General features: G+C 41.1%; 2 protein-coding genes across 10 annotated transcripts in view; both read left to right on the top strand.

Annotated features, from left to right (window-relative positions):
• Positions 1-6925, top strand: part of SEPTIN5 (septin 5) — a 58555-nt gene extending 51630 nt beyond the window's left edge. For all 8 annotated transcript variants that reach the window (XM_072144513.1, XM_072144506.1, XM_072144507.1 and 5 more), the window contains 2 exons: positions 201-303; positions 2573-6925. In XM_072144513.1, coding sequence (XP_072000614.1) covers positions 201-303; positions 2573-2629 — 160 coding nt within the window. In that variant the 3' untranslated portion in view covers positions 2630-6925. The remainder of the gene's footprint in view (positions 1-200; positions 304-2572) is intronic.
• Positions 6926-12006: 5081 nt separating this feature from the next.
• Positions 12007-25380, top strand: GP1BB (glycoprotein Ib platelet subunit beta). Of its 2 annotated transcripts, none has more exons than XM_072122149.1 (2): positions 12007-12153; positions 24726-25380. In XM_072122149.1, exon 2 carries the CDS (start codon positions 24740-24742, stop codon positions 25355-25357), a length of 618 nt encoding a protein of 205 aa, XP_071978250.1. In that variant the 5' UTR covers positions 12007-12153; positions 24726-24739; the 3' UTR covers positions 25358-25380. The 2 variants fall into 2 exon arrangements, with proteins under 2 accessions (XP_071978250.1, XP_071978335.1); XM_072122234.1 differs by lacking the exon at positions 12007-12153 and adding an exon at positions 21078-21200.
• The last annotated feature ends 769 nt before the right edge of the window (positions 25381-26149 follow it).

Below are 26149 nucleotides of genomic sequence, written 5' to 3'. Positions count from 1 at the left end.
TATACTAGCTCTAAGATGTCTTACTAAGTGGTTACCTCTAACTTTTAAGCCACACCCCTTTCCTGACTAAGCCAAACCCACTTTTTAACAGTTGGAAATATTAGATGCACCCACATGCGCCACATTTAGGCACATGTTTCACCAAAGGCTAATCCAATCCACTATCATAAAACTTACATATTGTGGCTTATCTTTTGCAGCAAATTGACTCAGGACAACAGGATAGAGAGTCCTATTCCCATCCTTCCCCTGCCAACACCTGATGCCGAAACAGAGAAACTCATAAAAATGAAGGATGAAGAGGTATGTACTACATGTAACTAGAATAGGAAGTGGTAAGATCACCCCTTCCAAAAATCTGTAACATACTTACATAGCATATTTTGCTATTCTCTGCGGGTCACATGAACCCCGGGCACCAGGACTTGTGGCGTCCTGTGTCTTGCATGCTTCACATGGATGAAGACCTGTTGCCCATGGATCATGTTACCTGCAACTCCTGGTGGCAAAGGACAAACTTTAAAAGGATAAGAATAATATGTGTGACCTTATAAGGGTCTTGCACTATACTTTTTCAAGGTAAGTATAAGTGGACAACCCGTTTAATAGGTGTTTTGGAAATGATATAGCTGCTGTAATGTGTCTGTACACCCCAAAGTTATGAAAACAATGTACTTGACTAAGATACAGTTGTCTAAACTCTTAATCACTTGGATGATGGGGCCCCTAAACACTGTGGGCCCCATAGCGGCTACTACCACTGTAGTTATGTGACCTTCAGACATAACTTATCCTACCAGAAGCTCCTGAATTGACTTCACCCACAGTAAGGATACGAAACACGTTGTCATTTGCTCTTATCCCTTAATAAACGGAATTGATATCAGAATTGTGCCAATTAACATAGGACAGTGCAAAGTCACTTTAAAATGTGCCAAAGTCATTATTTGCTTATACTTGTTTTCACAATACTGAACTAAATTCATGATTTGCTATTTGGTGCAAATTTTTGTTTAAGCGCAAAATGACTCCTGTCACCCCCAGGCATAAAAATATCACTACCAAATTAATCAAGACGAATCGCTCCTTACATGTGCGCCAAAAAGAACATTTTGCGACAAATGCAAAAAAGCACCACAGTTATAAGCCAAACCCAAAAAAAACCCGTAACAAATACAACAATATACATAGACTCGCTTGATGAATTTATATAAAATAAAAATGGAATTGAACATAGACAACCAAGTCAAAAACAAATTTCCCCCATTGTGTTGTTTTATTAAGAAGTAACCCTGTAACCTGATTCAGGTTGGAGAGAGTTGTAGTATGTATGTGTAGCCACAAGGTGGCACACTGTTTCACAATACACTCATGGTATACTGGACTCCAATCCTGCGTCCTCAAGAGTGGAATTAACACAAAAGATGAAATTGGAGGCTAAGAATAGAAATAAAAAACAGACAAAAATACATATCTGGAAAATGGAATAAGGGTACTATTTTGTCTGTAATGATCTATTCAGAGTGTGCAATTATATTATGTAGGAGGGAGAAGAATTCACAATGACAATGAACCTAAACGTGTCACAAGAGATAAGAAAGAAGGTCTTTTTCTGCTTTGTTTTGTTAAGCAGATACCTTTAGTCATGCTCTGTACCTGGTATTCAAGTGAATAAGGCTAACAAAATGATTCTTGCTGATCTCTCTACTTATCCGTACCAATCACACAATTATACATTTATTATCAAGCCACATGTTTCTATAAGACTTGTTTCCATTATTTATTTAGACCAGGCGTGGGCAATTAATTTTAGGTTTTAGAAAGTCAGACATAATAGCTCGGTTCTACCCAATACCTATATGCTGTATACAGTATATAACCTATCCCTACATAAAAAAGTAAATAAAACATTACAATGATTCCATGAATATATAGAGGACCTAATTACATTATTGTTTAATGAAGGGGAGGTAAGCTCAAATTTTTCAATAATCTCATAGTCACAAATAGAGGGCCAGACATGGTCTCATTGATAAGTGGTTTTCCTGCTTCCATCTAATTTTAGATCACTTAGAGCACTGAGCACCAGTGTGCCACCTAGTGGCCATAGTAACAAATTACAACTTACTCCAATTTTGAGTCAGGTTGGAAGACTGTTCATTGTACAGGGGACATTAATATTGTAAAAAAAAACTTGCATGTTCTTGTGATATCAAAACTAAAGCTGTCAAGTGATGAGCTTTCCCCCCATAATAATAGTGCATGAGGGGGTCAGTAGAGGGTACATATGTAATGTACAAGATATAAATGTCATCGTGGGCACAGGTTGGCATTTCTCATACTAATTAGATTGACCGTTGATCCGGTTATTTTGGTGAATATCATATAATATATATAACCATTAGTGTAGTATATGGTATATATGTGGCAGTGCAGTATAACAGTGTTTTAGGAAACTGACCTGGCCCTCCTCCTACCTTTCCATTAATGTGAACAGTGTGTTATTTCCATTATTTCTATAGCTTTCATTAATGTCTTTGACTTCACATGATCCATTCTTATTTCCTTCCAGCTTCGGAGAATGCAAGAAATGTTGCAGAAGATGCAGCAGCAGATACAAGAGCAGTGAGCACCCCATCCCGATGGCACTTACCCCTCACATTTCATCCTCCCCAACCTGTCACTTCAAGGACCAGTTAGGAGACGGATGTGGTACTCATGGACTCATTGCAGTATCTTATTTATTGTCCTCAAATACCCGTCCAGTATGAACTCCTCCCTATTTAGACTCACCATGATTCTCTGGAACATCCCTTCATGGAGCCAAGTGAATATCACGCTGACGTCTGCAGTCATTTACAGCCATGTACATCTTCTATGAGTTGCAGCAAAACCATATTTTCTAGAATTTGTTGTCAGGACAGTGCAAACCTGTAATGGAAACAGCACCCATGGACATGCTGGGTGACCACGCATCTTCCACAAGGCACTGCCCTGAACCCAGAAGGGATGTTTTTGGGAGAGGGAGGCGGCTCAGTAGTTGTTTTCTATCTACATCATCCCCTGCTCTACAAGAAGCTTGTGTTTTTTATTTGTACAGTGTTGCAGTTTCTTGGACTCAGGACTTCTTTTTTTGTTGTTTTGCTGTACCAATGTTTACTCGACCAATAACCAACCAGTTACTTGACCAATAACCTGCTAAATATTAGAGAGCACCAGAGGAAGTATTGCCTGGACAACAGTGCAATGGGATTCAAAGAGCTTACACTCATTCAACATATCACATTATTGGGTGCAGGCGACAAAAACCCAATACTACAATTCTCGTTTCTGTTCTGGGGGCATTCATCTGATGAGGTTATAGTTTTGTTGCTGCATATAGATGCTTAATGACTGAGTTCTGCTGTTTCTTATTGTAGTCAGTATTCCGTATTAGTATTTGTAAGCTAAAATCAGAAGTGGATCCTGTAGACAAAATGAATCATTGTGTTTGGTGTCCATTTATGATTTTGACTTCCAAGTATTGACAGAGAATATTGCAGCCGGATTGTGTAGACTCGGACTCTCACTTGTCATCAGTTTCTGTCTTATGTAATGGGTTTTTAAGCATCCACCTTATACAGAATACAGGGTTTGCCTTACTAAATAGTCATCATTCAGGTAGGAAAGTATCCGCAGCCTGCTTTTACACGCCAACTGAATGGTGGCCTTAACAATTTTCATGGCCCCAGCTGGAAGGGACCAACTATAGCTTTTATTCTAGTGCTACAGATAGGGGCTCATCATACTCTTTAGATTCCATGTAATCATATGGATCAGATCTCCAAGAGCTCATTCACATTAATTTCATCATATCACATTTTTAGTGGATTACAGATTGATCATATCATTGTTCTTTCTTTGCTGTATGCTGGTTACCTGCGTATGTGCAGCTTGGCATGAGAAGAAAGTTCAGTGCCATCATTGTCCTTGGATCAAAGACTAGAGTTAGTAGTTAATGGTGTAGCCACTTGGCTAGGCAGCGTTCTGTGCACATAGGAAGGGAGGCATTTATAAATTGTGTTGCAGGGTCTACTATTGTGGCACATGAATTGTGCAGCAATTTAGATTGGGATGTTAGATTTTGGCACGAGAGCTTAATGAATTGGCTCAGGACCGAAAAGGGTCTGAACTTACTCCACAAAAAAAAAAAATTCACATCACTTCTTAGGATAGCTCTGGTGCACAACTATTGTACCATTCCTTATTCGCAATCCAACAAGTCATCACTTATTCCAAGAAAATGCAAATTCAAATGTTTTATTGATAATGGTTTAGTAATCCAAATTGTGCAACGTTATAGGCCCAAAAGGGTCCTTCATCAGACAGAGCAGGCACCCAGTGCTTGTACGGCAACACACGTATCTTCTCCTGCCACCTTTCTCGGCGGTAAAAACCATTGCTCTATTTCGTTTAGACCAGAAACGTTAGATAACTTTGGATTGCTATACAGTTATCAATACAAACATTTGCATTTGCATTATCTTGGAATGAATGTCGACTTTGTGTGAACTATATGTGAACTAACTCCACATTCATGAATGTTAAATAGAACTTGGTAGACCGACTTTTAGCTGGTCTAAATGTGCACCAAAATTGTGCCAAAAAATGTGTGAAACCAAGAAGCACAGGAAAAGTGATGGGACTTATGACACTTCATAAATATGCAGCAAGTGCAAAAAGTACACCATTGGTGTAAAGCCAATAATAAATGCCCCCCCCCCATAATGTTTCATGAGCACAAACTGCACATCCTAGAAGCAATTGCAAAACCACCATAAACTGCTAATAAGGTGCAGCACACAACCTGCTGTCCTTTTTCCCTGATGTTTCCCTATTCACTACCATCACCTAAGAATGCCTAGCAGAATATGCATCATTCTCAGATGATACACAAGAATGGTCTCCAGCAGTATACACAAGGAATCATGGAGCAATGGCTATAGGGGAAAATACCTTATACATACAGTATACACTGGAGCCTTATGTATGATGAAGTATGATCTCATAGATTCAGTAAAGGACTCCTAGATCACTATGTTAGCCTCTTAATAATAATATGACTATGGAAAGGGCCTATACACATATACTTCAGTCACAAGCTGGTTAAATAGAAGGAATTCTTAGCTGTATATCACACTATATAATCTATATACACATCTTTTAGTATCATGTATAGTATAGTGGAGTTACTTGGACATAACAGTTTTCTTACACACACTACAATAATCTCTATGTACTATGCAGTTACAGATTATAGCTCTACACTGCTGGGTCTATAATAATAATAATTCTTTATTTATATAGCGCACACAGATTATGCAGCGCTGCACAAAGCATGACAAATTGGTCCCTGTTCCCATTATATATAGTACAGTATATTGCTCTACCATCTATCATGTCCTTTGCAGCGACTATTTTATTTATGCCATTGTGAGATGAGATAATACCTCGAAATTCACATACTCCTCTCTATAGGAAACGAAACCGGTGCCATCTATCTGAGCCTATGTATTTAGGGACAAGTTGATAAATGGAAATGTACAGAGACCTGTCCATCCATGGAAATTGTACCAGATTATGCGTCAGTCTAATATCATAGTGCACGGCCCCCTTGGGTTGGATTCACACATCCAGTTCTTGACAAAGAATGTTAAAGCCAGAAGAAGGTTCAGATTCGACAAAGAAACATATTATACAAGTATTTCTCATCTCTATAGGATCCAGTCCTAGAAAATAAAATAAAAAACTATAAATAACATTGAAAACTCCATATGTAAAACCAGCGTTAAAGTATTCTGGTTTAAGGAAAGATATAATATACTTTACATAAGTTACACGGTTACAGTTTCTAGGATCTATTCTTGCTGTCATTCAATAAAAAGCTTTATTTTCTTTTCCAGCATGTCCCAATCAAGGATGGTTACAGCTTGGTTATCACCCCAATTATAAGACTTGATAAATCCCCCCGCTGTATGTATACCTGGCTTTACAGGAAGATACACTTACAATGATGTATACAATTTGATATGTTTCTGCAACATCCTTTTCATACCTAGTGATGATGATTGACTATTGGTGATAAAATCTGCTATGACTGCTCCACTGGACAAGGCTGTGGACAGTGCCGCATGTACTGTATGTTCAGCATGTGGGGTTGTACAGACATAACCTTCCATCTTTTATTTGCACATATTGCAGTAACCTTCCTTTACCCAGCACCAGACGGGGAAGCTAAGCTGCTGTTAAGTTTGGGAATATTTGAGCTAACATCCATGGCTTTTCATGTTTTACTTCTGTTATATCAAATACTTTGTTAGTGTTTTGCCTACAGGCACATTTCATTGTACAGAGTTGAGTGTCCCTGAAGATGATCCATTATCCTTCTGTCTTTTATGCAGCTAACAATATTTAATAATCCGGCATCTTTCAAGTCCAGTGAAGTAAAGGAATTTTATTTTGCAGTTAGCTTAGATGGCATATGAGATTATTTATTGCTTTTAATCTGTTTATTTCTTTATGTTGAGACTCATCTGTACGATGTTCTCTGCATAATAGGTACATGAGGTCATAAATGAGAAATCTTTAATATTCAAGCCTCCAAACTCATTCCTAATTGTAAATACCATTACTAGACACTAGTCCATATTCTTTGGCTTCATTTGGTAGATGTGTATGGAATGAAGGGGTAAGCAAAACCTACTGCCTGTTAATCTGGTGCCTCTGCCGCCTTATATGTAAGGTGGAACCTGTGCCCTACTGTATGACTGTCTCAAAGTAACCTGCCTCCTACAGTGCATATCCACCCAGTGATTATTTTGTTATACTGATTGTTGCTGTAATTAATGTTTACAACCTGAGAATCCTAATAAACCTACAAAATATACACTCCTGTCTGTAATATTCTGTGTAATCTTCTGAGACCACAGTGGATCAACGATATTGACCCTAATGATTTAAAGAGGATACCTGTGAATGATGCAAGGACGTTGGCTGATGTAAAATTTATTGAGTTTTGGGAAATTTAACATAACCCTTTCATCCCCAATGTTTATGGCTATGTAGATCTTGGTCAATGCAGTTCTGTAATTTGTACTTTTGTTTTTTTCAAATTTTGAGATTTTAGAAAAATTACTTTAAATTTGAAAATAACTTTTTTTGTCATGTATCCCCATTTAAGTTTTTAATGAGTAGTAAAATTTAATAAACCTTTACCGAAATATGTTAAAAGTATATACAACATCAAACTCACCCTTCCTAAGGTTTAGCTACAGATACAGAGTCCTCTTGTACCTCTGCAAAGTCTCAGTTCTCATAATGCTAATTAGGCTCTTAACTGTCAAATAGGTGGTCCTGGATTGAAGAAGACATCCTGGCTCAACCCATCTGACAGTAGAGATCTGAAAATAATGTAGAGAGAGCCTGGAGAAAAATATCCAACTATTCTAGAATCACTGGATAGGTATCTATTAAAGGATACAACAATTTTGAGTTGATTGAGGTGGTAAAAAAAATCTTTTAAGGGGTTTCCCAGTATATATAATTATCACCTTTTCAAAGGACAAGGGTTATATATCTGTCCTTATGTTACTGCTTGGCCGCCCACTGCGCATTGGTATTAGTGATGTCCAGACTCCCCCTTAGCAGCACAAGTAGGCAGATAGGCTTTTGGATCCTATTGTACTCAAGGTGGTGTCTTATAGCAGCCAACTCCTCTCTTCCCATTCAGAACAAGTGCACAGAGTAGTCAAGTGTGCGTGTGTATGGAGGGGCCAAGAGGGAAAGCCATTAGCCTGAATGGACAGGTTTACAGTAAATATGTAACCCAGTCATTGGGATTTCTGCCTTTTCTTTACTGTCACAATTACATTCACAATTTCTATTTTTTAATCTAGGTGTTTGCCAGTAAGGTTTTTAGCAGAACTGCATTTCATATCTATACATAGTGCCCAATAGTTATGTGCTTGGTAGATTATGGTCATCCCACAATATCAGTTTTAACAGTATCCATTCTGGAAAGAGAAATGTTATAGTTTGACACAAGTTGTACATCAAGAAGGAAGTGGTTGGAAGATTAAAGTGTCAGACCTACATTCTGTAATGCCATCAGCTGAGTACAGAACGTCTTTTGGTTTCCTACCACTAACCACAGCTATGACATATATTATACTGTATGTCTCTATATTAGAAATATACATGTGCTTTTCAACCAGTTATTTTAACACAAAACTGCATTAAACCTACTCTATGCTAAACTATGCTAAACCATGCCTCTTGTGTGTAGGACTATTCTGTATACTGAGAGATAATACTTGAAGATGTAGTGTCAACCATATACAGTACTCCTGTGTACAGTATTGCTCTTATCCTGCATATATCTACACAGCAAATTATTGTGCATATATAGACACTGCCACTACTACTGCTCTTATCCTGCATATATAGGCACTAAACAGAAATACTGTTAAACTATATATGTGGCAATTCTCATATTTATATGGATAATGCACAGTATTACTACAGTATTACTATTGTTGCCCTGTATTTGCATTAGTTTCACAACACAACTTGATTCTGTCATTATAACTAGTTAAAATGTACTTTTTAAATTTTAATTATACCTTTTCTGGGCTCTAACATTTTCTTCCAGCACAGGGGCTATGCAATTCTTAAAGTGTAACCAGGAATGTCATTTTATCTGGTGAAAGGTTCCAATTGCCTATGATATGCTAATTCAAAAAATTACACACTCATTCAGGGGGATGGTCTGGAGTAGAGGAGGAATGCATGAGGAGACGCAGGCTGCAGCTGCCCCTTCACTCGGGATTCACCACATGCTGCTGGCAGGGAGCCAGTAAATGTGAATCAAACTTATATAAAGTACTGAAATGAATGGATGCTAAGAACAGCATTCTTAAAATTAACAGAGCATAGTCTATTGGAACATGTTACCAGTTAAAAAGGACATTTCTGAAGACAAGTTCACATTAATTACCCCTGGTTGTCCTTTGAGGGATTAAATGTAATAATAATAAATCTTTATTTATAAAGCATCATCATATTCTGCAACATTTTATGGATCATGAGCTACTGAATAAAAAACTGTTCAAACATTTAAAATATTTCCCAAGGGTAATTCTGAAGATGTTGTAAGAGATACTGCTTTACCTGTTTTTCTGTGTTACAGGAGGCATTTTCCTGCATGCAAATTGCTGGCTGAAGAGTGAAGTACGCACATATCTGTATGCAAACTTACTGCGGAAAACATTTCCCAAACCATGACACTTCCCCCACCACCTTTCACTGACTTCTTTACACACTTTGTGTTCAGTCTTTCCCCAGTTTGTTGACAAACTTAATGTTTCCCAACAGATCCAAATTAATTTAAGGGGTTGTACACTTTCAGCAAATAAATGATATGGTTTGTGTAAGGAAAAGTTATACAATATCAATTCATTACAGTTTTCCAAATCTTTGCTTGCTGTCCTGCTATAGAAAGCTTCATTATTTACTTCCAGTGGATAGAAATCTGTCCATGGTCTTGTCATGGACAGGCAGGTGCAGGAGCCGTTATTATCACAAGGCTCTGATAGCTCTCTGTGATAATAACGGCATGTGTACCTGCCTGTCCATGACAAGACCATGGACAGATTTCTATCCACTTGAACTAAAGATAGAAGTTTTCCATAGAATGACAGCAAGAAGAGATCTAGAAAATATTGAGGAATTGATGTAGAAAGTATAGTGGAAATTTGTATAACTTTTCCTTACAGAGACAATATCAATTATTTGCTGAAAGTGAAAAACCATTTAACCTTACTTTCATCACTAAAATGATCTGTGGACCACTATTCCTCTGTTCACACAGCATGCTCCTCAGAAAGCTGTGTCTAGCGTTTTTATTCTTTCTGCTAATGAGGGGTAAGATTTCAGACATATTCAAATAATTACCCATGGAGATTCTCCACATTACCCTGACCTCTCATGCATTTTACTTTGAAGGATGACCAATCTTCTTAGGGAACTAGAAATCACAGATGTGGAATGACCCATTTGGCCATTATCTAGACAACCTGTTGCTGGAGGGTTTTAGTCACTTTGGAACGTAACATCATTTTTGCACATGGTGCAATAAACTCCTCACTTATTTTACTTTATTGGGAGTGCTGTATCTTTATATATATACATTATAATATTGTTTCATTGTTTACACCCAGAGGATAGAAATCTGTCCCAGTTGTGTGATGTCACACAGGTGCACGAGCCATTACTATCACACAGCTCTCATTACTCTCTGTGATAACAATGGCTCTCATTACTCTTCGGATGTCCATCACAAGAGCAGGTACAGATTTCTATCCTCTGAGTGAAAACAATGAAGCTTCCTACAGAATGACATCAAGAAGCGATCTAGAAAACAGTGAGGAATAGATACTGAAAGTATATTGGAAAACGGTATAACTTTTCATTACACAAACAATAGTGATGTACATAAAAGAGGGTAGCACTAATGTGTTTCTATCTAGATACCTCAAGAGATAGGTGCTTATTACCTGGTGAGCATTAAAACATACAACAGAGTTTATTGACTCTAAAACATACAACAGAGTAGGTTCGCTAGTTAGTTAGCTAACTAACCAACTAACTAGCTAACATTGGGTGTGAGAGGATAGTCATAAAACAGCCCCAATGCCTTATAGAGGGGAGAAGTTGAGTAACAAAAGTGCTCCTGAAATAAGCTGTACGCCTCTCGGAGTTGTAAAATTAAAAAAATGTTCAATAAAAAAGATTGGATTAAAAAAAAAGTGCTCCTGAAACAGACTTCCCCTATCCCTGATCATAACATGCCTTTAGATAGCATGATTTTCTAATACGAAAATGTATTAAAATATATATTAATAAAGAATTTCAGTGCAGTATTACACCATTATAAAAAGCTGCTGAAAATGGCATGTTCCAACAATGGCACCAAAATATGTTACAGATTGTATATCAGAAATCAGATATACTGTATCAGATTGGAGAAATTCTGGTGGGCAGGTCAGTGATAACCCTGTATAATGCTTCGTAATGTGTCACTTCCCTGCACTGGTCACAGAGTTCACCATCTTTTTTGTGGTGCACCTTTAACATAGAGTGTGCGACACGATTTGCAAATTAAATGCGGCGCTCAGCCCGAAGCAGTTGGACCGTCCGACGGCACGCCCCCTAATTTGTGTTACATGCAGGCTAGGCAAAAGGGTTGCGTGTGACTCAGCGCAGACCCTTCTTAAATACCTGTGCAAGCAGTCTTAACCTAGAAGAAGGTGCACCATCCGACAGAAGTTCAGCACAAAGCCCTTAGTAAATGTGCGCCAATGTGCACCCAAATCCCATATGTCAGTGATGGCAAACCTTTTAGAGGCAGAGTGCCCAAACTACAACAAAGACCTGCTTATTTATCGCAATTGTTATACTTTACTTGTCTCATTGGAATAACAGATTGTGGAGAAAACCATCCTGTGGAGTTTTGAAATGACCATTAGTGAATATATGATTGGAAAAATACAGAAGGGACATAAATATATGTAGGTATATATAAAGTTGAGATCAATTTCAACCTTACGACAAATTTGATATTACTTGGATGTGTGAAAACTTTGATCGAGATTTATACAACTAAAATAACTATAGTACATGATCAGTTTTGTTTTAATATCTATTGAAATGAAAGAAACAAAAAGTAACGTTAGATATTTTTTAAATTAAAAAAGTATTACATAGCCAGAGGTCCCAGGAGACAATTTGTTATCCACTTATTGTTTAGGGGTTTGTCAGTCCTTGGTAAGTATCATATAAATTTTGTTTATTCCTTCCAATTATGTCACTCTTCTTCATTGTTAGGTCTTCTGTGTTTATCATAATCGCCTCTGCCCATTGCTACGTGACCCAAAGTGGGTGTGACCCTTGCTGGAAAGCTTTAAATGCTGTTTCCTGCCTCGGATACTGTAAAACACTTCTGCCGTCTTATCATTTCTTGACACTTTGCTGTTATCATTCAGTTTTGGTTCAGCAACGTCATCACCAACGCCGTGACTGTGTCCCTCGGGACTGCATAATCCCTATAGCACGGGGGTAAGTACGCTTAATATTGTGCATTATTTTCCTATGGCTTCAGGATTTTTACTATAAAGTAAAAGTATATCAAGTAACAAATAGAATAAATTCTTCTAAGCCTATAAGCATCTCAAAGGAATACAAATCTGTATATCCTCATTATATTATATATATTTACCCTCATAGAAACAGAATTGAGAAGATTCCTGCTAGATGCTGTAATATGGAGACGTTTGCCCCTATAAGCATTGGTGCTGTCATCATAATATGGTTGTTGACACTGTATGTGTTTCTGTTTAGCCTACTAAGTTTGCTGCAAAATTCACAGCATGTGGTTTAGCTTTGTTACAATTTCACCTACTATACAGACAGGGGTATAACTTGATGTTGTGGAATCTATACTAGGTCCCACAACAATAATGTATCATTTTTGGGAATAGGGTAGAGACATCTTATGGGCCTATCACACTTGCGTTACGGATCACGTCAGAGTCAGATCAGAGGTATCAGGGTTTGGTCCGTGAAAAACTGACATTTTTCATCAGAGTTCTATCAGTTTTCAGTCAGTTTTTGGTGTTTTCAATGCATTTTCAATGCATTTTCAATGCGTTTTTCACGTGCAGGAATAAGACTTATGACTGTGGTTTATCTTATCTATGGCAATTGATCAGTGAAAAATGCATTGCACTTGCATGTGTCTCAGAGTGCAATGTGTTTTTGATGTGTCTCCATAGACTTATAATATGGTGCGTTTTGCCATGGCCGGCGTTAGGGGGTGGCAAAGTGGACATTTGCCCAGGGCCCCCTCTCCTAAAGGGGCCTCCTGCATGTTTACTTCTGTGGGCAGAGGATGTGTTGCTCATTTAATACCCCTTGGCTGAATGCCCGGGTAAAGATGCTTATCATCTATCTCCTGTCTATATATCTATAATCTATCTCCTATAATTCATCTATATCCTATTTAAATATCTGTCTTTCTAACCAGTAAAACAACAAGTGAAGCAGCACTCCGAATGGTTAAAGTGAAGAAGTGTTTTATTCCACCATGGATAAGGATGCAACGTTTCGTCTTGCTCTATGAAGACATTAAAGGGAACCTACCACCACAAATCTACCTATAAAGGTAGATTGGGTGGTAGGTGGATCATTGGGACGTGAGGATAGCCCTTTTAAGGGCTAATCCTCACGTCCCTGCACTTTTTTGAGAACTTTAATTTGATATTTATTCAAATTTACTTATGTGGCTACCGGGGCGTGGAGTAGCCGCTTATGAGATTACACGAGGCGGCTACTCCACGCCCCGGTAGCCACTTTACCCCTCCTACTCACCCATCTTCGGCGCGCAGCTCCGCGTAGCTGCGCGCCCTCGTCCGGGGAGCCTGCCGTCTGCGCATGCGCAGAAGAGCAGGCCCGCGCCTGTTTCGGAGTTGTGACCGCGCAGGCGCGGGCCTGCTCTTCTGCGCATGCGCGAAGATGGGTGAGTAGGAGGGGTAAAGTGGCTACCGGGGCGTGGAGTAGCCGCCTCGTGTAATCTCATAAGCGGCTACTCCACGCCCCGGTAGCCACATAAGTAAATTTGAATAAATATCAAATTAAAGTTCTCAAAAAAGTGCAGGGACGTGAGGATTAGCCCTTAAAAGGGCTATCCTCACGTCCCAATGATCCACCTACCACCCAATCTACCTTTATAGGTAGATTTGTGGTGGTAGGTGCCCTTTAACGTTGCATCCTTATCCATGGTGGAATAAAACACTTCTTCACTTTAACCATTCGGAGTGCTGCTTCACTTGTTGTTTTACTGCTACGACTAACGGGGTTGTCGGACCCCGACGAAGACCTGCACCCTCCAACTTTTTTACACGGTGCCGTTCCACCCTCTGCTTTTTCCTGTCTTTCTAACCATTTATCTATCTATCCTTATCCATCCTTTTATTTATCCATCAATAAATCTTCTCTCTTCTTACTGTATCTATTTATCTTTCTAAATTATCTTGTTTTCAAGCAGATAGTTTTACCACCTAAGTTAGCTACTATATAACATTTCCCATATGTCTACTTTACATGTGATAATTTTTTAAATGTTTGGATAATTTATTTTGATGTCACGCGACTTATAAATCGATTAGCAGTTTTCTGTATTTTCAGGGAGATTTGAGAATTGACTTTTTTGGGCATCTTTATTGTTATTCATGAAATTTAAAATATATAGTAACCCCCTATATATCATTCCATTTCCAAATCTGCACCTTTCAAACTATCAGAAACAGCTTTTAGGAAGATTGTTAACCCTTTGAGATCTTCATAGTAGTTAAAATAAAATGGAGGTGAAATTTAGATTTTATCGGTAATATGTTCATTTAGCTCTAAAATTTATTTTTCACAAAATAAAAAAAAGAGAGAACCCATCATGTGGATGTCACTTCTTTTATGGGTGCACTGCGAGGCTCAGAAGGTAACGAGAGACATGCATCAGCCAGTTTTGCCATGTAGTGGTTTTTAGTTGGTTCATGGGTGCACTTTTGTCAGCTAATAAACAATTAGTTTTTCCGTTAATGTTGCCATGCAAAAATTTTTTTGTGTGTGTGTGTAATTGACTTTTTTCTTTTTTTGGTGTTTACCATATACCCTAAGTTAGATTTATTCTACGGGTCAGTACGATTACTGTGATATCAAATTTCTATATTTTTGCTTAAGTTTTACTAATTTTGTAGAATAAAACCTAATGTGGGGGAAAAATCTATAATTATTGCATCAACATTTTACAAGTGGTATAACTTTTTAAGTTTTAGTCTTAAAAAGTTGCATTTTAAGTGGGACAAGATGGGTAACAATCATAATTTTTGGTGTTTTAAAATTAAAAATTTACGCCATTCATTGTGCAGCTTTAGAGAGGATTTTTTTTTATTGTACAGGTCATTATGGAGGTGTCTACATAGGTGGGGTTTGGGTGGTGATTTTCACTTTTTAAAATTTTATATATATGTGTACCGTAATATGTACCTGGGACTTTATCAATTATCAGTTTATTAAACCTATTTATTTTTTACTTTTGTGGGAGATTTGGCCCAGTAGAGACCATGGTAGCGGTGATTCATGATGCAGTCCAAGACAGTGACACCAAAGTTTAGTCCAAAACAGGTCTCGCCTGCGTTTATTGCAGCAGCAGATACAAAATAAAAACAGCCTTTACATTCAGGCATCAAACAAACAAAATCCTACCCGTCTGGGTGCTAGCTAAACGGAGTTCCTCTAACTCACCACTAGAACATAAAAGATGTTGCTGCTCCAGGCACAGAGGTCAGGGCTGTGTGTGCTCTCCAGCCTCCTTTCAGAGAGACAACACTCTCAGCTCTGCTCAGCAGCTTTATGCAGCCTGATTAGGCTGCTCCCACCACCTGTGTCCAAGGTGTTGGACAACAAAACCTCAGCACTAAGTCCTTGCATAGTAGGAAAACCGAGAGGAAACATACCGCCCATCCACAGTTAACCCCTTCAGTGTCTCACATACCCTCCCCCCGCCCTGTGGGGGTGAACACCTTTGGCCATCAGACAGTGGGTACGAGACAGGGCATCAGCATTCCCATGTAGTTTACCTGCTCTGTGTTCTACTATGAATTTGAAATTCGGTAACATTAGAAACCACCTTGTGACCCTGGCGTTCCTCTCTTTAGCCTGACTCATCCAGGTGAGGGGAGAATGATCGGTTACCAGCGTAAACTGTCGCCCTATTAGGTAATATCTCAGGGATTCCAGAGCCAATTTGATCGCCAAGCACTCCCTCTCAACTATACTATAGTTCTTCTCAGGGGGTGTGAGCTTGCGGCTCAGGAATGTCATGGGATGTTCCTCACCCTCCACTACTTGGGACCCCTAAGCCCACGTCAGAAGCGTCAGTCTGCACAATAAAGGTCTTGGGGAAGTTAGGGGTGATCAGTACCGGTCCCTCGCTCAAAACCGTTTTAAGTCGCCTCAGCCTCTTCACTCCACTTTACCATCACCGACCCATTACCCTTGGTCAGGTCAGTCAGGGGTGCCGCAATTGTCGCAAAATCGAGAATAAATTGGCGATAATAGCCCAATATGCCTAGGAAAGCCCTCACTTGCTTCTTGCTCACAGGTTGTGGCCACTGCTGTATCGCCTCCATTTTGTTTACTTGGGGTTTGATAACCTCTCGCCCAATACGGTACCCCAGGTAACGGGCCCCTTCCAGACCATCAACCTTGCTGCCCTGAGGGAGTCTATCACTGCTTGTACCTTGGCTAGATGACTCTCCCAATCGTTACTATAAACTATGATGTCATCCAGGTAGGCCGAGGCATAACTACGGTGAGGTTTTAGCACGAGATCCATTAACCTCTGGAATGTGGCGGGAGCCCCATGTAGCCCAAAGGGGGGAGTACAACATACTGAAATAGCCCATCAGGAGTAACAAAAGCTGTCTTCTCTTTAGCCCTGTCTGTGAGGGGTACCTGCCAATACCCTTTCGTCAGGTCAAGGGTGGAGAAGAACCTAGCCTGTCCCAGCCGCTCTATCAACTCGTCAACTCTGGGCATAGGGTAAGAATCAAATTTAGATACCTCGTTCAACTTCCTAAAGTCATTGCAGAATCCGTAGGGAACCATCAGGCTTGAGAATCAATACAATAGGACTCGACCTGTCACTTTTAGACTCCTCGATAACCCCTAGGTCTAACATCTGCCTGACTTCTTTGGATATTGCTTGACGGCGTGCTTCAGAGACCTGGTAGGGTTTTAGGTGTACCCGGATGTGGGGTTCGGTTATGATGTCATGCTTGATGACTGAAGTACGACCTGGTAACTTAGAGAACACATCAACGTTTCGGAGCACAAACTCCTTAGCATCCTGAATCTGGGCCCTGGAGAGGAACTCTGAGATCCGTACTTCAAGCACCTTGGCATCGGGTAGACCTACCTCCGGTGTCACCTTCTTGGGGACAGACGCTTTTTCTACTCCCACGGCTATCAGGGACTCTCTTTCCCTCCATGGCTTTGGAGGTTCACGTGGTATATCTGTTTGGGTTTCCTCCTCCCTGGCTGATATACCTTGTAGTTAATCTCCCCCACTTTCTCCATGACCTCATATGGACCTTGCCATTTCGCCAAGAACTTACTCTCAACGGTGGGCACAAGAACTAACACTCTGTCGCCTGGGTTAAAGGTCCTGAGTCTGGCTGATCTATTGTAGACCTTAGACTGGGCCTCTTGTGCTTCTTTACAAGGGGCATCACTGCCGCTATGCGGTCCTGCATAAGGGAGACGTGTTCAATCACACTACGGTGGGGGGTCCTTTCCTGCTCCTAGGTCTCCTTAGCTAGGTCCAGGAGCCCACGTGGGGAACGGCCACATAACAGCTCAAAGGGTGAGAAACCTGTGGAAGACTGGGGAACTTCATGTATGGCAAACATCAGATAAGGCAACAAACAATCCCAGTCCTTCCCATCTTTATTGACCACCCTCTTTAGCATCCCCTTCAAGGTCTTGTTAAACCTCTCAACCAGGCCATCTGTCTGGGGGTGATATACAGAGGTGCGGAGCTTTTTAACCTGCAGTAATTTACACATCTCCTTCATTACTCTAGACATGAATGGGGTACCCTGGTCAGTCAAGATTTCCTTGGGGAGGTCTGTGTGGGAGAATACCTGGAACAGCTCCCTAGCAATGTTTTTGGAGGAGGTGTTCCTTAATGGAATCACCTCTGGATACCGCGTAGCGTAGTCCAGGATAACCAGGATGTACTGGTGCCCCCTTGTGGATTTGACTATGGGGCCAACCAAATCCATTGCAATCCGTTCAAACGGCACCTCTATGATTAGTACCAGGACCAGAGGACTCCTGAAGTGGGACACCGGGGCAGTAAGTTGACACTCAGGGGAGGAGCTACAATACCGGTTTACCTCCTCCCACACTCCGGGCCAGAAAAATCTCTGCAGGATCCTCTCTCGGGTCTTCTCAGCACCTAAGTGCCCTCCCAGCACATGTTTGTGTGCCAACCTCCTCACCCCGTCTCTGGTCAACCCTGTACAACAGTTCCCCAACAATCACCATTCAGGGGTATATTTTGTCAGCCCCTGGTATTTGATGTACCCCATTTATCACTTTCACATTCTCCCGTGCTTTAAATAAGGTAGGGTCTTGTAGCTGTGCAGCCCCAAAATTTTCACAGGAAATCTCAAGGTCTGGCATGTCGGCCACCTCCTCGTGACCCTCAACCTCACCAGCTAGGACCTCTAGGGGAGAGAATTCATCACCTGGGGTCACCCCTACTGCTGGTGTGGGTACATTGGCCTCAAAGGGTTCAGGGCCCAAGGCCGGACATATCCGATGTCCATTATCTGCAATAGCACCTGAGGTGGGTCTTCGTCTCCAGAGGTCCCAAAACACCGGTAAGTCTCTGCCGATAATAGCCTCATGAAACAGGGTCCCCACCACCCCCACTTCATGGGTGATAGTACCACAAGGTGTATGTAGGTTGATGGGGATATTCACGAGTGTCCCCATGTATACATAACACTCCCACTTTACGCCCACTGTATAGTCCAGGATCAACCGAAGGGTGACCAGACTCCTTGAGTCTAGCAAGGCTTCCACCGTGTGACCACCTATTGTGACCATACACACTTGGGGGTTCTGCATCCGTGACCGACTCGGCTGCCAGAACCGGCCGGGCAAACAGTGACATTAGCCGGGTCTGGTTGCAGTCCATTGGCTCCACTGACAGGGGACAGTTGGCAGAAATATGGCACATTTCATGGCATCGCCAGCACTAGATAGGGCTATGACCTCTGTCACGAGCCTCGTTGGGTTTCTGTGTATCGAGCCCCCCAATAAACCCCCTCTGTTTCCCCTTTTCTGCAGTAGCAGTCTTACCAGATGGTTTAGTGGCCTTGTCACTGGCACTGCTTCGTGTGGGAGAGGTAAGTAGAAGATCTTCCGTAGCCCGATATCTCTCTACTAGGGACACGAGTTCCTCAGCATTTGTGGGACCGGCCTGTCCAACCCTTCGCTGGAGCCAAGAGGGCAGAGAAAGGGCGAACTTGTCAAGAACCACTCTCTGGACCATCTGTGCTGGAGTGCAGTCCTCTGGTTGTAGCCACTTCCGGACAAGATGGATCAGGTCATGCATTTGGGAGCACGGGGATAGTTTTTCTGAGTATGCCCACTGGTGGACCCGGCTGGAACGAACTTATATGGTAACCCCCAAGACGAGCCAGAATCTCCGCCTTTAGCTGAGGGTACTCACGGGCCTCCGTTTCACTCAGGTCATAGTAAGCCTTCTGCGATTCGCCTGTCAGGAACGGTGCCAGGACATCTGCCCACTGCTCAGCTGGTAACTCCTCTCGCTCAGCTACTCGCTCGAACACAGTGAGATACGCCTCCACGTCATCGGTCGCCGTCATCTTTTGCAAGGCCTTCTGCACTGCAGCCCGTGCGGAATGTTGGACAACCGGGTACCCTTGCAAACCAGTATGGGACCCTTCAGTAGTCGTCGCTTGCGGTGCTGCCATAATGCCAGAAAACTTTTCCATCATCATCTGTGACGGACCCCAGGGTTGCCATATCATGGAATCTCCAGTCGCGGAAGTGATGTCAGCGGCATGAATTGGTGTGAATAATTAGCAGCCCAGAGTTCCATACATCTCGTCCAGCACTCCAGGCTGCTAATTTTAAGTCATTTTTTTAGGAGATCTTGGCATGTCAACATTAAAGAAGACCACTGCCAGGATCAGGATGAAGAGCAGCATAGGTTAGTATCTGTTTTTTGTTATTCCTAGTGGTAGTTTTCCTCTAACAAGCTGGTCCTATTTTGTATTTCTTTTCCATTTTTCACTTTATAACTTTTTCATTTTTTTGTGTACAGAGCTGTATAGGCATGTTTTCTGTGTTACAGTATGACAGTATTTATCATTCCACGCTGTGTACAGGGAAGTGGCAAACAAGGCAGTGAAATTGGTGATAAAATGCAGTTGCGCTATTCTCTTGTGGGCTTGGTTTTTATGGTTTTCATTGTTTGATCCAATAGACAAGGCAGCACACTCATGGGGATACCAAATTTATGTAGGTCTTATTGTGTTTCAATACATTTAAAAAAAATAAAACCTGTACAAAACAATGGGGGTCATTTACTAAGGGCCCGAATCTCTATTTTTCGTCAGGTTTCCCGAAAATTACTGATTTGCGGCGAATTGCCCCGGGTTTTTGGCTCATGCGATCGGATTGTGGCGCATCGGCGCCGCCATGCACGTGACAGAAATTGGGGGGCGTGGCCGTCGGAAAACCCGACACATTTTTTTAAAAAAATGTGACGCTTGATGCACGCTTACCTGCACCCAACAATGGATGGTGAACTCCAGTGAACTCCGACGGACTTCAGCACAGCAGCGACACCTGGTGGACATCGGGCGCACTACCTTAGTGATTTGCCAGAATACCCGAATCCTCGATGGAGAACCCGCCGCTGGATCGCGGATGGACCGGGTAAGTAAATCTGCCCCAATGTCTTCATCTTCAGACACTAATACCTTTTTCATACTTGGTGTACAGAGATGAGTCAGGTGCAGTTTGTTTGTGAGATAAACTGACGTTTTTTAATGCTGCCAAAAAAGTGGCATTACAGACGTTTAGGTGCTACTTGGTTTAACTATGGGAATAACCATTTTTATTATCTGATGGATCCGGACCTTTGGGATACGACGATACCTAACAAATGTATGATTTTAATTTGTTTATTTTTATATGAGTTCTAGGGAATGGGGGGTGATTTGGACTTTTGTTAATTTTTCAAAAATGTTTAAAATTTTTGTTGACCCCTAGGGTATTGCAGTAAATGGAGAATTTGTTTTAGATCTGTAAAAGTGTCATGGCAACTGATTGCTACGCCCCGGATGACGTCAAGTCTAACTTTTGAGTCTAAATAATCATTTGAGGGGTTTGTTAGAGATGCTATCCTGGAGTATCTCACTGTACATAAACGTATAACCAAGTATCAGTACAGGTTTATGAGGGTTTGGTCCTCTCAGACTAATCTAATTGGCTTCTATGAGGAAGTAAGTTCCAGACTGGATCTGGGGGAGGCTGTGGATGTTGAATATCTGGACTTTTCCAAGGATGTTGATACAGTGCTGCATAAAAGGTTTGTACATAAAATGAGACTGCTGAGACAAGGGGAAAATCTCTATATTTAGGTAAGTAATTGGCTTAGTGATAGAAAACAGAGGGTCCTCATTAAGTGCCACAGGGGTCAGTATTGGGGCCACTTCTTTTTAATATAAATGACCTTCTAGTGGGTTTACACAGTCAAGTTTTAATATTTGCAGATGATACCAAGCTGTGTAAAGTAATTAATATGCAGACCGATAGTATAGCATTACAGAGGCATTTGTGGAAGTTTGAGGAGTAAGCTAAGAAATGGTTGATGAGGTTTAACGTAGAAAAATTTTATGCACTTGGACCATGGAAACAAAAAGTATAATTATGTTCTAAAGGGTCAATTACTCGGTAAAACTGCAGCTGAAAAGGACTTGGGGGTATTGGTGGATGGTAAACTTAATTTTAGTGACCAGAACCAGGCGGCTGCTGCTAAAGCAAAAAAAAAAAAAAAAAATGTATCAAGAGATGAATAGATTCTCATGATAAAGACATAGGGGCACATTTACTTACCCGGTCCAGTCGCGATCCAGCGGCGGGTTCTCTGCACTGGATTCGGGTCCGGCCGGGATTTAATAAGGTAGTTCCTCCGCCGTCCACCAGGTGGCGCTGCTGCGCTGAAAAGCATTTTAACGCGCCGGAATTCACCGAGGCCGTCTGAGTGAAGGTAAGCGGGTCCCGAGCGACACATTTTCGGTTCTTAAATGCGGCGGTTTTTTTCCGAATACGTCGGGTTTTCGTTCAGCCACGCCCCCCGATTTCCGTCGCGCGCATGCCGATCGCGTGCGCCAAAATCCCGGGGCAATTCAGGTACAATCGGCGCAAATCGGAAATATTCGGGTAACACGTCGGGAAAACGCGAATCGGGCCCTTAGTAAATGACCCCCATAGTTTTGCCCTTATACAAATCCCTGGTCAGACCACACATGGAATATTGTGTACAGTTTTGGGCACCAGTGCATAAAAAGGACATAGTAGAGCTGGAACAAGTGCAGAGGAGAGTAACCAAGATTATTAGGGGAATGGGGGGATTAGAATACAGTGACAGATTACAAAATGTAGGATTATTCAGTTTAGAAAAAAGACGACTGAGGGGAGACCTCATTACAATGTACAAATACCTGAACGGACAGTACAAGGATCTCTCCAAAGATCTTTTTATACCTAGGCCTGTGACCAGGACAAGGGGACATCCTCTACGCCTAGAGGAGAGGCGATTTTACCATAGCCATAGACAGGGATTCTTTAGTGTAAGAGCAGTGAGACTGTGGAACTCTCTGCTGCAGGAGGTTGTTATAGCGGATTCTATGTACATGTTGAAGAGAGACTTGGATGACTTTCTGGAGAACAAAATATCATGGGTTATGGGGAAAAAAACATTTGTTTAATTCTTAAAGGTTGGACTTGTTGGACTTGTGTATTTTTCCAGACTTCTATACTATGATGATACTATGATGGTGACATCATAGGTGTTACAATATGCAGCAAACATCCAGGTTATATGGAGAGGGTTCTGCCCGTGAGCCCTCTCCATACTGCCTTCATAGACTTGTTACGTAATAATATGTCACAACTCATAAAGGGTTAAAATGCATACATGTGTAGCATATGCTATTAGCTGTTCCACCTTCAGGAATAGTGCTGAAGTGGAACTGAGGTCCCTGACATAGCAGCAGTTGTGTACTTGCCTTGAGCACTGCCACAGTGTAATATAACAACATTTTCCCATTGTGTTACATTGAACAGTGACAGCCGTGGACCCCCTCTCCCTGTGGGCCCTGTCATGGTTGCTCCCACTTCCAACTGCTATTGTTACACCCCTGCCTCCAATACCTAGTGGTGACTTGAGAAGTACTCTGAAGCTTTGTAGTGAGCTCCTCCAAACACACTGACAATCAGTTAATTTTGGCCCAGCCATGATGTATGATCTATTCATAATCTGAGGATGCACATGTCAGAACTGACATCCAGTCTGCCACCTGCCCGACTTGTGATGTCTGCCGCCATATGAAGGAGTGCAAGGAGAAACTGACTGATTCCTCTGCTCTCCTCCACCCTCCCGGTTTCATCCACAACACAGAGAATGTGTCCATACATCATAGAAAGTAGCAAAATGATAGAGGACAAATCATCAGCCAAACAAGTAGGAATCTGCAGGAGCCATTTATATTGTGGTTGGTGTGGGCGGCAGCACATGCCCAAGGCTTCTAGAGGGGGCTATGTCCATCCAACCCAGTGGGGATGGGAACTTCATGGGTTTGACATCAGCTATGGGGAATGAGGTCAGAGGAGCTTCCCTTACTTCCCATAATGCTGAGCTCATGTCTAACACTAGCTGCCCAGCTATTTAGGACACAGAATTTCCAGTTGAATCATATCATCAGTGTTACTGCTGTGCAGTACAAATGTTACTCTAATCTGACAGATTAATTTAAAGTCAGTTCTACATTCATACTGACATGCATTGATATGTACTGTTATAACTTATATCAATTACAGCCTTATGACTACTACACACACCACCTTCTATGATCTGTGTAGACCAGGCTGTTCAACAGATGCCTGAGGAAGGCAGAAAACATAGAATTAGCAGAGAAATAGCTGTAATAATGAAAGTATATTGCAAAAATGTATTAGCTATAGCTATTGCCCCTATATGAAGAGTTTATGAACTTTGCAGTTAAGCTTTAAGGCCTGACAGCAGGAAAGTGATAATAGGACCTCTTCTAAAGGTCCTGTTTTAAAATCAAAATATCAAATATCTCTATTCCGACCAAGCACAGCAATAACTATTTTCACTAGGACACCTGACGAATAATAACCTTACAAATAAAGTTTTAGATATAATATTTTATTAAGACTTTTTAAGACTTTGTTCATACAGGCGGTCCCCTACTTAAGGACACCCGACTTACAGACAACCCATAGTTACAGACGGACCCCTCTGCCCACTGTGACCTCTGGTGAAGCTCTCTGGATGCTTTACTATAGTCCCAGACTGCAATGATCAGCTGTAAGATGCCTGTAATGAAGCTTTATTGATAATTCTTGGGCCAATTACACCAAAAATTTCGAAACTCCAATTGTCACTGGGGCAAAAGAAAAAAGATTGTCTAGAACTTCCATTATAAAATATACAGTTTCGACTTACATACAAATTCAACTTAAGAACAAACCTCCAGACCCTATCTTGTATGTAACCCGGGGACTGCCTGTATTTGTGCCTACAAGTAAACAATGGAAGAGCTGAGTGTTTAAAACCCCGGACACCAACAGAGACCCAAATATTCCACTGGAACTTTTTCGATGGTCCATAATTTTGTTTGAAATCTGTGACAATGGCTCCATATGACCTTGGCTTAATTATATTTTTTCTTTAACTCAATCATTTTAATTTAATTAACCCAAACATTTTCTCATTTCAGACAAGATAAGGAAGATGATGCAATTCTTCTGGTTGCTGCCTCTGTTGGTCTCTTTGCCCGCAGGGATTTTGGGATGTCCTTCTCCCTGTAGCTGCAGCTCTGGAATTGTGGACTGCAGCTATAAAGGCCTTACCAGCAACTCCCTACCATCTTTTCCCACTTCCACTGAGGTGATCCGTTTGGAACAAAACAATTTCTTGTATATTCCTAATGGTCTTTTGGACCACCTTCCAAATCTACGTGAAGTTCATCTTAAACATAACCCTTGGCACTGTGACTGTGACATTCTTTATTTGCGTAGTTGGCTGCAAGGACAGCAGAAGAAAGGGCTATACCGGGATGTTACATGTGCATCTCCTGAGTCCATGGAAGGGAGAATTATCATGTATCTCACAGAGGATGAACTTGTGTCCACCTGTCAATACTGGTACTGCAACCTTGCCTTGATCTCCCAGCTGTGCCTCTTCATCTTCATTGTAGTACAAGGCATTCTGCTAATCTTCATCATCCTCTCTTTGCGACGTTTCCAGAAGATTGCTAGGGAAGCAAGACGCACAGCCAAGGAACTGCAACAGAGCACTGAGACCTACACCTATGACAACATCCCATTATGCAACTATGATAGGACATAATAAAATACAGTATAACTCCTTTAGTTCAGCACCTGATGGCCTGGAAACCTCAAAAACCGGACAGAATTCATTAAATGGTCTGGAAATCTCAGGGTAACTTTAAGGAGATCCAAACTATTTACATCTAGCCTAAGGGTAACTGGATCCGTTTGAAAGATGCACTGAATACCTCTGTGAGAAGAATACATAGGTTTTTATTTAGTATGTTGTGCTAACTATGTGACCACCTCATATTCCAGGGGCAAGATTTCAGACTTACTGTAGCAACATATATGGTTATAGTGCAGGTACTTGGAGTGCACACAATACCCAAGAGTGGACCTCTTTCTTTGTAACATTTCCAGCTGACACTGGTTAATGCAGGAAATTCCACATTGCATTGTTACACAGATCATATGTTTTCACGATACTTTCTTTCACTTATTCTATTATTATTAACACAACAGTTTGTATGTTTTTAATGTATCTGAGAATACTCTGACAAAGTTGAAAGAACCGTGACATCTGCTGTTACGTTAATCTAAACAATCCTATATATTAAAGTCTTCATTAGTAGGGTATTTTCTTTTCTATAGAAAATGTCATTCTAAATTTATAAAGAAAATTATTTATAAAAATAATGTGTATAACTTGAAACAAAGAAAATGTTGACAAAGTTGCCTATCCCCTAATCCCCTGCGCTTTTTTTGGCTCGCTTAATATACAGTCATATCCTTAAAAAGCTACTACAATCTGATCAAACTGACGCTGACAACACTACTAACAATTGATAACAATTAGTCAGTGACCTAG

The sequence above is a fragment of the Engystomops pustulosus genome, chromosome 1 (genome assembly GCF_040894005.1).
Source record: "Engystomops pustulosus chromosome 1, aEngPut4.maternal, whole genome shotgun sequence".
NCBI classification, from domain to species: domain Eukaryota; kingdom Metazoa; phylum Chordata; class Amphibia; order Anura; family Leptodactylidae; genus Engystomops; species Engystomops pustulosus.
The sequence above is the reverse complement of the archived record's forward strand: the minus strand, read 5'-3'. Positions and strand labels throughout refer to the sequence as shown.